General features: G+C 33.4%; 1 protein-coding gene and 1 pseudogene across 1 annotated transcript; one reads left to right on the top strand and one right to left on the bottom strand.

The window, feature by feature from the left end:
- The first annotated feature begins 3,654 nt into the window (after positions 1 to 3,654).
- On the top strand, positions 3,655 to 7,482 carry LOC120083097 (epoxide hydrolase 2-like; annotated as a pseudogene).
- Positions 7,413 to 10,166, bottom strand: LOC150030139 (oxaloacetate tautomerase FAHD1, mitochondrial-like). The gene is made up of 7 exons (XM_090310028.1): positions 9,856 to 10,166; positions 9,547 to 9,712; positions 9,223 to 9,275; positions 8,733 to 8,795; positions 8,426 to 8,476; positions 8,219 to 8,336; positions 7,413 to 7,659 (listed from the first exon to the last, which is right to left on the bottom strand). Exons 1-7 carry the CDS (start codon positions 9,958 to 9,960, stop codon positions 7,553 to 7,555), a joined length of 663 nt encoding a protein of 220 aa, XP_090166154.1. The 5' UTR covers positions 9,961 to 10,166; the 3' UTR covers positions 7,413 to 7,552.
- Between the last annotated feature and the right edge of the window lie 3,868 nt (positions 10,167 to 14,034).

Below are 14,034 nucleotides of genomic sequence, written 5' to 3'. Positions count from 1 at the left end.
TTAGTCAAGAATGCTATAGAATCGTTTCAAAAATAATGAATTTTGGGTACATTATTACTTTGCTAAAACATGATTGGGTTTAAAAGCAATTCTTTAATAAAATTTGTTTATATTTTCAGAATGACGAGTTCATTAGTACAATTATTGGCTTCTGATAAACTTACTGGGAATATTTATACTATGTGGAAATCAATACAGCAATATAGGAAATGACAGCCTTGATATATCAATAAAGATTTATTGATTAAAATTGATGTTGTAACAAAAGTTGATGTTGTAACAAAAGTTAATATATAGTGGAGTTAATAACAAAAGTCAATCAATCCATAAAAGAAAATATATATCAATAAAGATTTATTGATTAAAATTGATGTTGTAACAAAAGTTGTTTGGGCAGGTTAGATGCATCATACTCAAAGAGTTGAGAAAACCTTGATATAGTGGGAAGGATGTATGACAGCCTAGCCTTATTGTGAGAATTAGATGCATTCCCTATATAGTTTAATAAGAAGTCCATTGTATACTAACATGTTTACAGCGATTCTCTTAGCTAAAGTGTTTAAGAATCTCCTAGTAAGACTAGGACTACCAGGTATATAACTTAGAGCAACTGGAAGAAAAATCGGGTATGTGATACCTAAAGGTAAACCATAGTATGTGATGCCCTAGTTTATTGTATTTCTCTGTGAAACTCAAAAACTCAACATTATGTATGCATATGCTCGTTACCACTGGAGTTCTAGTCCAAGTGGGAGTTTTTTGGGTTTTATGTTCTAAAACTCGTGAATTGTAAACAATTAAACTTATTCTGAAAATTCAATAAAGTTGTTATTGTGTATATGAATTGCTTATTTCATTTTAGAAATAAATTCAATAAACTAAAAAAATCTATGACTATTACATGAGTACTTGAACTTTATGAGGAGACATAAGAGTAGATCAGGTTCGAGTAAATAGTCAAAATGATCTATAGTACACGAATAAGGTTGGGTGCCTTATTCTGATAACACTATCGGATGTGACCCATTCTATAGTTGTTATAAGGAGTTGTAAAGTGCTACAGACGAAGTGATCCTAATTTGTACATGTGATGACATGAGGAGTGGTGGCGTCCTATGCAATGAGCTTGTATAAGATTGGACCACGAAATAAGTCACTCTTACTTTATAACGTTGTTTACTGTTTAAGACTGACTATTTCACAATGATGACCTATGTAACTTAACCTAAATCCTAAGCTAACTATGAACTCCTATTAATTCAGGATTATCCTTAGATTTGCACGAGTGAGGGTTGGCTCAATAACGCCGGCTCAATAAGTCTCCCATTTTAGGGGCAAGACCGGATAAATAGCTGGGGACATAAAGTACAATTACCCGCTTTTAGGGATAGTAAAGAGGTTGTTCCCTTAAATGCTGACTCCGAGTCTTGAACAAGAGGCCCCACCCTCTCATTGGCCTGAGAAGAACTCGGTTTGATGATCAAATCACAAACATATTATTCATTAGAGGATCAATGGGACTTAAGGAACAAGAGGTAATCTCGAGGGTAAAACAGCCATTCCAGCCGTTATTACAAACAACCTATGAAGTGTTACTTACTTATCATGGTTATATCGAGTGGACACAATATATCTACAGTGAGAGAAATGCAACTCGATTTTAGTGAAGTGACCCAATAGTTAACAGATGAGGATTAATTAAGTGTAAAGAGTTTAGCCAATTAATCTCGAATCGTTGGAGCCCATGATCTGTAGGTCCACTAGGTTCTCCTACTAGCTCACAAATGGATTAGCCTTAGAGTAGCATGATAAGTTAATTTGAAACGTTCAAATTAGAATTAAGGGAATTAGTAGTTATATGTGATAGAATTACACGTTTAATTTTGGAATTAAATGGAATTGGAGAATCAATTAATATTTAGATATAATTTAAATATTAAATTCATGAATAGAGATTCATGGGAATGGAAATGGTGATTAATTAATTTAATATTTGATATTAAATTAATTAGAATTAATTAAATTATTTAATTAATTATTAGTTATTAATTTTATTAGAAAATTAATTATTGAATTAAATTTTGTAAAATTAATAAAAAATTTGAAATTTGATTTTGAAAATAAAAATAGAAATTGAAAATTAGTTTTTTTAAAAAAAAATAAAAATCAAATAAATAAATAAATAAAAGGGAGAAATTGGAAATCCACTTTGTGGGATTTTTCCACTCACCATTAACCAAGCTCCTTATCATGTTTTCACTTACAAAATTGAGAGTAGGAGACATGCAAGGAATCAATTTGCATGATATTCATGCAATAAAGTTCAGAATGTCTGAGTAAAAAAGACATGCAATTGTTGCTGAAATTGCTGAGATTCTCTAGAGTTTGAAGGTCTTCAACCTTGAAAAACTAGAACCTCCTCTCCTTGTTCCCTAATTCAAGCTTATTTTGAGCCCCACAACTCAATCTAAGGCACCTAGAAGATAGTAAGAAAGACCTTGTAGTGATCCACAACAAGCACTACAAGAAATTTGACTTCTCCCGACGTCACATTTCGTCGGAAAAGTGTGGAAAATGCATCGGGAGAGCCTCTCCCAACGAATAAAAGGTTGTTGGGAGTTTGGTCAAGAGAGGATCTCCCGATGCACTTTAAAACGGCGTCGGGAGTTATTCGGGGAACTCCTGACACACATATAGGGTGTCGAGAGTTCCTCGAATAACTCTCGACACCGTTTTAAAGTGCGTCAGAAGATCCCAAACTCCCGACAATTGTTCTATGCATCCGAAGTTCCAGAACTCCCGATGATTTTATTTAATGCGTCGGGAGATACAAGAATTACCGACGCAGTAATATATGCGTGAGGAGTTCATTCATTAGTTGAAAATTATTTTTAATCTATCGTTTGTAATTTTTTAAAATTTGATCTGAAAACCTGTAAAACATAGGTAACCAAATAAAGATTCACATAATTAAAAAAACGAAAATGAAGTCCATATTATAACAAGTAAATAAAAAATTACAATATCCAAACGAAGTCGATACTAGAAGTTCATATAATTAGGTACTAGTCGGGATTTGAAAATATTATTCTTGAGAAATTTTGTTATCAAATCTCCTATTTGGTTTTGTTATGTTTTTTTTTTATATATGTATAATTATTTTTCTGAGTTGAACAATGTTTGAGATTAAAGGATTTGAACCTCCAACTTCCTGGTCGAACTAAACCAGCAAATGTCTATTTCAACTTTTTGAACCTTTCATTTTATATATGTCTACTATTTTTAAATTTTAAAAGTGTCTAATAAATCTTTAAACCAAAGTAAACTTAGTTAAATGATAATTGACATGATCTTTCTTTCTAAAAATTAGAGGTGGATTTGTCCAACATAAAACTAATGTGTAGGTTCTTATTCAAGACAAAATGAAAAAATGTATGAATATATTGAACACTTTTTATACACAAACTTGAAAGCTGATGCATTAAATATGTAATTTCTTAAATTACAAATACTTGAGTGTATTCCAACTCTAAATTTTAATCATACATGTAAACGAATAAAAAGAATATTTTTATTTTTGCGTTATAAATTATGATGGGATAATTAGAATTAATAAAGAGGAGTATTGCTCCTTCTCTTTAAATAAACATCTATCGTTCAAATTTATATGGCAGAGTTGATTAATGGCTATTTAGCGAAAGTGACGTTGAATCGATGTGTGGATTTTTTTCGGCAGTTTCTTCGCAAAATGTTCGATTTCCCCATTCCCACACCGCCTATAATAGAGTCATCAGATCACCAAACAGAATCCTCAAAAATGGAGAATTATCAAATCGAGATCGCGACAATTCACCACAGAACTCTGAGCGTCAATGGAATCAACCTCCACGTAGCCGAGAAAGGCGAATCAGGTCCACTAATTCTCTTCATCCATGGTTTCCCCGAGCTCTGGTATTCATGGCGTCACCAGATCCTCGATCTCGCCTCCCGCGGCTACCGTGCCGTCGCCCCTGACCTCCGCGGCTACGGAGACTCCGATTCACCACCGTCGGTTACCGATTACACTTGTTTCCACATCGTAGGCGATTTGATTGCGCTAATTGACGCCATTGTTGGAGTAGAAGAGAAGGTTTTCGTTGTGGCTCATGATTGGGGGGCGGTTATTGCTTGGAATCTTTGTCTGTATCGGCCGGATCGAATTAGAGCGTTGGTGAATTTGAGCGTCACTTTCAATCGACGAAGCCCTAAGAGAAAACCGATTGAATCGCTCAGAGCTCTGTATGGCGATGATTACTACATTTGCAGATTTCAGGTTTTTTTTTTCTTTTTTTCCATTTCTTTGCCCTAATTTTTTTTTTTTTTCTAATTAAGTTTTGGAATTAATCGAAAATTTTGAAAGTGTTTTAATTTGAAGTATTTCTGAAAACTTGAGCTAAACAACTTTTCACAACACAAACACTCTGCTTTTAACTTGGATTTTTGTGATGTTAGTAAAAGCTCTACTGAGTGCTTTTTTCAGCAAGAAAAGTAATGCATGCATGAAATAATTTGGAACGTAAGAATAGTTAATAATAGATTTATTCATCTAATTAATAATTAAAAAAATACTTAGTTGCAAGTACAAAAGTTACACCCTATGCATCCTACCCCATTGTTCAAAGGCCAAACTCTTCTTCTTTTTTAAATCTTTTTTTTCCTTCTTTTCCCTTTTTGGGTGTGATGCACCCAATGTGATACTTGTGTGCATTTATTATTAGGCTAAATTATGATTAAAAAAATGCCAAACTTTGTACTTTTTTGTTAAAAATAGCTCTAAAATTTCTTCCAAAAACACCCTTACATATTCAAAAAAGTTCAAAAATTCTTATTGGTTAGTGTTTTGTTTAAAAAATACTAAACTTTAAAAAAAAAATTAAAAAAAAAAAAATACAAGCATGCTATTAGCATATAAACAAAAACCATTGATTTTGTTCCAAAAAATCTCTAACTTTGAAAAGTTTCATTAATATTGTTACCTTAAAAAAAATGTTATTAAATTTCTTGTCGTTTATCTACACCTCATCACTTGTCATCTATGACTTAATACTTCTTTGTTTTCTTCCTTTTCTCTACTCTCTTTTTCAACACTCTGCCCCCATCGTATTATAATACGAAGAAAGAAAATAATGGAACCACTAAAGACTTTATGATTTAAATGTTTTAATAACAATATTGTACTTAGTAGTTAAGTGTGTGTTAATAGCCAAATGTTCTTTTAGTATTAGCTATTAGCTATTTTATAGTTTTGGTGAGTTTTATAGGGAGATTTTGATGTTGAGATTTTGTGGAATTTTATGTTTATGTTGAAGTTTTTGTTTATATTTGGTTGCTTAAAAAAAATGTGACAAAATTTGACCAATGAGAGAAAAATAAGAATATTCGTATGAAAAAAAAAAAAAAAAAAGAAGAAGAAGAAAAAAAAAGGTCATCTATGTAATTTGCTTGAAAATTTGTTCTTTTCTAACCACAAGGTAACTTCAAATAAATTGATCACTTACATTAATTGTGGCATAATTTTTAAAACTAAGAATATTAATGAAACTTTTAAAAGTTTCAAGAATATTTCAAATAGAAAGTAACACTACCAAAATTAATTGTGAGGATATTTTTTAAACCTTTTTTTTTAAGTTTAAGGATACTATTGAAATTTTAGAATTTATTATTATTATTTTTTTATGCAAATATAAAGTTTAGAGATATTTTCTAAAATTAACCATATTTTTAACCATTGAGTGAGGCACATAAAGCATGAGTGGCCTAAAATTCACCCTGCACAAATAGATACACCGTCACAGAATGCCTTAAAAAAACGTGTTGTCACAGAAAGAGCATAACATTTTCTTTCAAAAATCTAAATATCTGTTAAAAAAAATCTGGTTTATTTTTTAGATTAAAATATTATAAAAGTTCAAACATGACAGAAAAACACTATAAAATTGAGGTCTCACGACAAAAAGGAATTATTCCTATTGATTATGAATTACCAATGGAGTGTAAAATTCTAAAGTGAGTATCACTCAACTGTTACATAGATATCTGTAAAATTCTGAGGTGAGTATCGTTCAACTGTTATATAGATATCTTAAGTAGTTCTATTGTACTTAAAAGAATGTGTCAAATTCTCACTCTTATGTAGATTATTTATGCATGATTTTTCTTTTAAATATAATATATATATATATATAAATTATCAATAAAATTAATGATTTTTTTAGTACAATAAAACTAATGACTACATCACACACAACATATATATAATATTGACCGTTTAAACATATCGGTTCACATAATTCACCACCAATAAACTCCTAAAATGGTTTTAAAATATTTATGAGATCCACTCATCAATAAAAATAAACACCATGAAAAAGTCATCCGAAGTTTATCTTACTCATTGTAAAGTCAAAAAGAAGAGACAATTATTAGATGTGCCTGTCACATTTAAATTATGTTGTTCCCTCTATATTGGATATGCATAATTATTTAACTCCAAAAACATCCATTCTCACACTTTAAATAATGTATTAAATACAAAAACAAGATATTAATTATATAATTTGGAGGAGCAAAATTATATGTTATTATCTCATGAGATTTGACGAGAAAGCAAAGGAATTGTGATGTAGGAGCCTGGAGAAATAGAGGCTGAGTTTGACGAGGTTGGCACTGAAAGGATTATGACTGAAATTCTGAGTTATCGCATTCCAAAGCCACTGATGATGCCTAAAGGCAGAGGCAGAGGCAAAGGCCACCCTCTGGATACTCCCAATCCTTTGCCTCCATGGTTAACACAGCAAGACATGGACTATTACGTCTCCAAATTTGATAAAAATGGCTTCACTGGCCCAATCAACTACTACCGAAATCTCGACAGGTACATTTTCTTGTATATAAACATAGTTCATCAGATAGTTTCACCAAGTCGAATCGAAGAAGAGATGGTTTCAAATAGTACTGATAGTTTCAAACTAGAAAAGGTTATGAGACAACAAACATGACTGCTGCTGTTACTACTTGCTGTTGCAGGAACTGGGAACTCAATGCTCCATTCACAGGGGCTCAAGTGAAAGTTCCAACAAAGTTCATTGTGGGTGACCTTGATCTTACCTACAATTCTTTTGGAGCTAAACAGTATATACACAGTGGGGAGATGAAGAAAGATGTACCCTTTCTTGAAGAGGTTGTTGTAATGGAAGGCGTAGGTCACTTCCTCCAAGAGCTCATGAGATCAGCGAGCACATCTATGAATTCATTAAGAACTACTAGTTCTCTTAGGATTATTCTGGTTTTCCTTTTCTATTTGCATAATAAGGATTGCTTGAACCCAGGCACTCTCTCTACTATTGTACTTCTTAATTCAATGCCTATGGTAGTTAAATGCAAAAAATGTACTTCAAATTTAATGGTGTAAATTAACAACTCTAAACCTACAATCTTTTCAAATGTTTCTCGAGCCTGGACTTTATTGGGACTGGTGATAGAGTTGTAGAAAACTTGAAACTCAAGAAGATGTTTATGGTTTCCTCCGATTTTCGACATTGAAATGAACGTCTATGATATTTGTTATTCCTGCTGTCACCTTCTGACCTGCCTTCACTGGGCCAACGCCTGAGGGAGTTCCTGCACAGTGAAAAAGAACACGACTTAAGTACTGACCAACTAAGTTTCCATGGTCAACTCAACAAGCTTCCATTGTCAAGTTGATGACTTGGTTCATTGTTTAGTGGACTCATGAAGCCAATGGCAGGAAATAAAAAGGCAATTGGAGAATAGCCATCGTTCAATGATGGATTCATCAAACAAATGGCATGTTCCAACTTCCATTGAACAAGACTACATTGTCAAGGCATCAAAATGGTTGAGAATCTTTCTAAACTGAAACTATCTGGAAAAGTCGATGCAACTATGATGCTCTAGCACAGACACAAGAAACAGTCTACGAACGTGAAACATGAATAACCAATCAATATTCAGAATGTAGAGAAAGAGAATCGAAAACAGAAATTGAAACCAGCGGAATAAGTCTGATAACCAAGAATGGCCAAGGGAAAATGCAATTATCACAAGTTATTTATAAACGTAGAAATTATTATAAAGACTCTTTACTAAAGAGGCCAAAAGTGGGACTTTCAATTTTGAGCATAGTGACAATCTGACCAATAGTATATGCTGTGGATACCTGTCAGTATCACATCTCCTTCAAGAAGGGTCATGAGCGAACTTATGTGGCTAATGAGGTATGGGATTTTAAAGATCATATCCTTGGTTGAGCCCTTCTGTCGAAATTCATCGTCTACCTGAGTTAAGTTAAATAGAAGAAATTGATCTTAAAATGAGACAATGACATCAGTGAAGGAAAGAAAACAGTGGTTGTAAGTATCCGAACCTTTAACCACAATTCTAAATCATCCGGATCAGGGATTGATGCCTTGGACAGCTGCATCATTTACAGAGTAAAAGAAGAAAAAGAAGTTTGAAGGAGCAAGATTGACAATAGAAATGCTTAAGGAAATGTGCCAGTAGTTTCCGTATAATATTATTCCTCAATTACTATTTGATGTATAATGCAATATCTATGAGATTTAAACACATCCAAACACTCTAATTACTTCTATTTGGTCCATTTGATGATATGGTTCTTTCGACTTTATATCACAAGTGAAAGAAAACAGGCCATGTGATTATATTCTTACAATAGAACTGATGGGTGTAAAGGTGTCCTGCCCTTTAGCTACTGTCCATGGAAGGCCTGCAGACTGGTAATGAAAACAGCATTAAGATTTAAAAATATAATAAAAGCTGAAAAAATAAGATGGAACTAAAACATGGTTCAAGAGTCCTGCATAGTAGGAACTTCCCAAGATTGGACCTTTTATATTCAACAAAGATATCCTGCCTTTATCATATTGAAGTGAACAATAGGAGCTGAAATGTCACCATTTGCTTTCTTTTGATATGCACAAGTATCCTTGTCAATTATTTGGAAGTGAAGAGCTCAATCCAACAAGAACACGAAGAGGTCTTATGTTTATTTCAGAACATTCTCAAACATATCGAAAGTAAGACCGAGCTCGATCAAGGATGTTAAAGAGTAGCTTTCATATATTCACTCTGCATAATTTCCTACTGTTTCTGTTAGGCTTTTTATCTAATATCCATCAAGAAAGGAGAAAACATCATCACCTTTGCAGAAGCTTGGATTTCTCGGGCAGTCATGTCCAGTGCAAGAGCATAACCTGAAATGTCAAAACATGTCTTGCATTGCTCGAGATTATGAAATACAAAATGGTGAATGACTTGGGAATCAAACATTTCTCCTTGTCATTTCACATGAATACCATACTTCAGAATTCAGAGAGGGGAAATTCAAATCAATCGTAATAAGAAATATAGTAGAAACAGATCAAGACCCTCGATAAGGTCAATCAAAAGGGTTCAAGCCGGATTATTAAATCATCGAATCGACTCACAAAATTCACTCAAGATGCAGAAACATGGTAGCCCTACCCCCAACATAATCCATGGCGGAGGCTTCAGGAACATCACGAGCTCTCTGGGAGATTACGACGGCGAGCTCAACCTCGTGATCCAAAGACTTCAGAGGGTGAGGAATCTCGATCGTCCCTCCATTTTGCAAGTAAGACGACGTGGGTTTCATAAACAAAACAGGCTCCTAAAATAGATTTAAAGAAAAATTGGCCCATCCAGTTGATCAATTCGCAATCGTATAGAACATAGAATCAAGTAATTAACAAAACCCTCTCTGAAAAATAAAGGATCATGGTCCAGAATGAAAAGGAAATTTGTTTAAGAAACCTTGGGGACGGCGTTGCCTAGTTCTTTGGCATGGGCGGCGTAGTTCCGGCCGACGGCGATGATCTTGGTTCCGACATTCAGAAGATTCGCGTAAGCCGCTGCCATTTTCCGGTGTCTAATTCCAACAAGTTCGGCGATCTCGGAACGCAACCGGGGAGTCAAAAATGGAAGCAGAAGAATACAGTGAAATGTGATATTTTTAGTTTTTGCTCCGAAACTTTCAATTCTGATTTTTCATTTATGTTTTTTCTGTACAGGGATATTTCTAAAAAGTAATAATAAATTCGATCTCATGAGATTCAACATTATTTAAATCTTAATACAAGCATAGCTCAATTTTATAGGTTAACAAGTTAGCAAATTTTGAGAGAAGCTAAATCTAAAAGTTAGTAGATATCAGTTTTTACATAGCAGTAAAAATTAAAAGATAATAATGATAGATTAATAAATAATTCATTTTATCAAACAACCTAATCATTAAGATTTTCCCTCACTTTTAATAATTGCAAACGCAGTCCCAAATGGAGCAAGTGTCTAATTGAACTCTCCCTACTTTTAAATAATTATACTATTTCAAATTAATATTTATATCAATTAAACCATTAAGGTCTTGTTTGATATTTTGTTTTTTGTTTTAAAAATTAAATCTATAAATATTCTTTTCACTTTTAAATTTCTTGTTCTTTTCCTATTTTTACCATTGTTTTTAAAAACCAAGCCAAGTTTTGAAAACTAAAAGAAGTAGTTTTTAAAATATTATTTATTTTTTTTTAATTTCGCTAAGAATTCAACTCTTTTACTTAAAGAAGTATGAAAATTATTTTAAGAAATTGAAAGGAAATAGGCTTATTTTTCAAAAATTTAAAAACCCAAAACCAAATAGTTAGCAAACGGGGCTTAAGCTTTCACATCTAAAATAATTTATACTCTCAATTAAGTTAAGATTTTGTTTTAAAATCATCGACACATATAAGACTTCTTCTAGTGATTAACATAATATTAGTGAGAATGTTGAAATCATAAGAATAGTATAAGATTTTCATTAATGTGAGTGATTTTCCTCTTCTTATATTCCTTTATTACTACTTATTTGAGAATAATTACAAACTGAATAGTATTTATCTTTAAAAGATCTTTTAAACTTTTCCCATATTATCTCTTCTAATCTATTTCTTCGAGAGTCTATCACTCTCCTCCATTGCTCTGCCCGTTTCTATAACAAAAATACTATCAGTTTGACCTTACGGACCTCTGGGAATCCAGTTACTTGGAAACACTTCTCTAACTGAATCAACCACGCTTCAGCATTTGCAGGGTCAATAGTACCTTCGAAAGTAGTGGCACCCAATGCCTTCATTATCTCAATACCATACTTCTTCTCAGGATCTGCCGGTACAGATTCCACACTAGTTGCTAATCTTTGATCAATTCTATCAAAGACTCTATCCTCTATCTGAGGATTGACCTGAGGGATACTAGACTCTCCCTCTGATGTAGCTTCTAGCATTATCAGTCCTCTGACTAATTCTTGATCCCCTTGAGCTACAGGATCTCTTGTATGGTCACAATCCCTTTCAACCATCTGTCAAGTCAGTCCGTCCATATACATTATTAGGCTCATAACATTATTTATATGTTCCTAATCTAATGCATGACTCTATTCCCCAAAATGTTATGCTCTGATACCAACTTGTCACACCCTTCCCCAGATTATCCTTTTAATCCGAGAAGAGATGTGAAGACAGCAATTGCCAACCCTTTTATGACAACCACTGTCCAACAATCTCTAGGAAACCTATAATTTTAGCACTTGTTGAACCTGATTAGCAGTTTATAATTCTCTAGAACTTAACATATAATTTAAGCAACAACTTTATATATATAATTTACTGTTAACCAAACATATCAGCATTAACATACGCAACAGATTCAGGAACCAAACTTAAATACAACATAAACTCTACTCTGTTTTTCCACCCCCTAACATGGACGTTAGAACCAATTACTAAACATTATGAGCCACTTAAACTGCAATCTTCCTGAGGGTCTGAGAAGTGACTAACTGGCAGAATTACTAGGCCTTGGGACGTCGACCATTACCTGGGGAGGAAAACATTTTAAAAGAGTGAGCTGAAAAGCCAATGAGTGACTATCTTAAATAAATTATACTTTAAATCATAGTTAACATAAACATGCTTATCAAGAGGCATTTATTATAATATATTCAAGGTTTTTAAATGGAACTAAAACCATAAGAGTACATCATGCAAAAGAAGAGAAACCCTGGAATAATTTATTAACGTCTTTTTGAAACTCCCCTACTCCACTATCCGAACATGTGGGGGAGCTCTTTTGCTCAATTCATATTAACCTTAGTTAAGAGAGAGCCCTTTTGCTCCATCTCATCAACATCGATAACATAGTCATATGTGCATGTAGAGCTTAATTGGGTTTTGACTACCTTACCATACCTTCGGTGTCAAGGATCTCTAACATCATTATAAGTTGGATACCTTACCACACCTTCCGTACCAATATTGGAGTAGAGTTTGTACAAGGCACAAACATTTGAACATTTAAGAACATATACAAAATATCCATATTTAAAATTATCACACCTCATAGTTTCATGTCAATGCATGGTGCCTTGTAAAACATGGAATATACTTAATCAATTTCATCATGCAATAAAACATGGCATAGGCCTAATGAAAAACGCATGCTAAACTCTTAAATAACTTCATCATTTAAAAACATAGATCATGTGATCAACATTCATTTTAAGGCATGCTTTAAAGTAAATCATGATATAGTAACATCATACTAAATGCCTATGTATTGGGAATCATTCATAAAACTTGCGTTAGGAAACATTTATTAAAACTTGTCACTCACTGTCTTAAGCTACTTATCAAAGGGGATTGTATGCCTCAGCAATTTGCGTTTGCCCTAAAAAGGAAAGGTCCCTTGGTCAGTATACTTAGCTCCTTTTTGAGCTTAACACATAGTTTATCTTTACCACATACCAATAGTCATTGCATCATAGCTAAGGTCGATGCATTAAAACTATCCTTAACGCATCGACTATCCTTGAACATCTTACCTGATAACTTGGAAGATAATTGGGAATATTTTCTCAAGATGCTCAATTAAGCGCTGAAACATTTCTCAATCTAGCGCTAAAACACTTCTCAGTCTATGCGACGTACATCCACTATGTGATGTACTCGGATTGCCTTCGTTGTGGATTGACTATGTTGTATGCATTAACACATAACATCATTAAGTCAACTGCTTACTTGTTCTTCGTATGTAGTTGCCTGCTTATTCATCCACAACATCATTCCAAATTCAAACTTTCAGACTTCATAACTTTAATTCCTATATTCTTTTAAGTAAACTCCTTTCAAAGAAAATTTTCCTAAACATCTTAATTTTTGCTTACCTTAGAATTTGAGCATTATTTTCTCCAAAATCGATCATAAATCCCTCAAATTCTCTTTCAGTTGGCCGAGAGTTCTTCAACGTTCAAAATCTTCAGATGGCACAACACTCCCTCACATAGGTGTTAAATTTTTTTTGGCAAAACAGTCTCCTTCTTGGTTAAGCCTTTCTATACTTGGGTTTGCATGAAAAGTTTGCTTAATTACTGCTACCTGGCAGGCTTATCTCTTTATTGACGTCTGCAAGGCTGCCATCTACCTTATTTTCTCGTTAATTAAGTTAAATTCCTCAGCCTAAACTTGATCGAGCCTTACGGTTACCTAAGCCTTCTCCCTTCAACGCAAAACCTTTTGTCGCACACTTGCCAGATTAGCCCTCATCAATGGCATACAAAGTTAGTCGTATGGTGCCTCATAGTTCCAATGCGTGGAACCTTCCATCTTTCCTAAGTGTTAACTTGTTTCTACTTCACCCAAGAACAAAGCATTCCATACTTTATTTTCTTGACTTCTCCAGCTTACCATTATTACTCTCCCCTCTTTACGTGTTGACCAAGCTATAACCTGAACGCATGCAATCATAACACTTAGAAAATTTTCCTTTTCTTACATTTCAGATGCATCATTCACCATACTTAATTAACTTACTTATTCCATTAATGTTGATTCACATCTTAACTCGTAATTAAGAGGTCTTAACTTGATTAACTAGTAAAACAAGTTCAAGGTATTTACA

This window comes from Benincasa hispida, unplaced genomic scaffold, assembly GCF_027475165.1.
Source record: "Benincasa hispida cultivar pf3 unplaced genomic scaffold, pf3_genome.v1.1 HicScf529, whole genome shotgun sequence".
In the NCBI taxonomy this organism is placed as follows: Eukaryota; Viridiplantae; Streptophyta; class Magnoliopsida; order Cucurbitales; family Cucurbitaceae; genus Benincasa; species Benincasa hispida.
This window is presented reverse-complemented; position numbering and strand designations above follow the sequence as displayed.

Excerpts from the sequence above, each read along its gene's own strand:
- LOC150030139 (XM_090310028.1), bottom strand. The coding sequence starts at position 9,960 with ATGGCAGCGGCTTACGCGAATCTTCTGAATGTCGGAACCAAGATCATC. Across the intron at positions 8,477-8,732 it reads TTACACCCATCAGTTCTATT|CTGTCCAAGGCATCAATCCC; the intron begins GTAAGAATATAA and ends TAAATGATGCAG. Across the intron at positions 8,337-8,425 it reads ATTTAGAATTGTGGTTAAAG|GTAGACGATGAATTTCGACA; the intron begins GTTCGGATACTT and ends AACTTAACTCAG.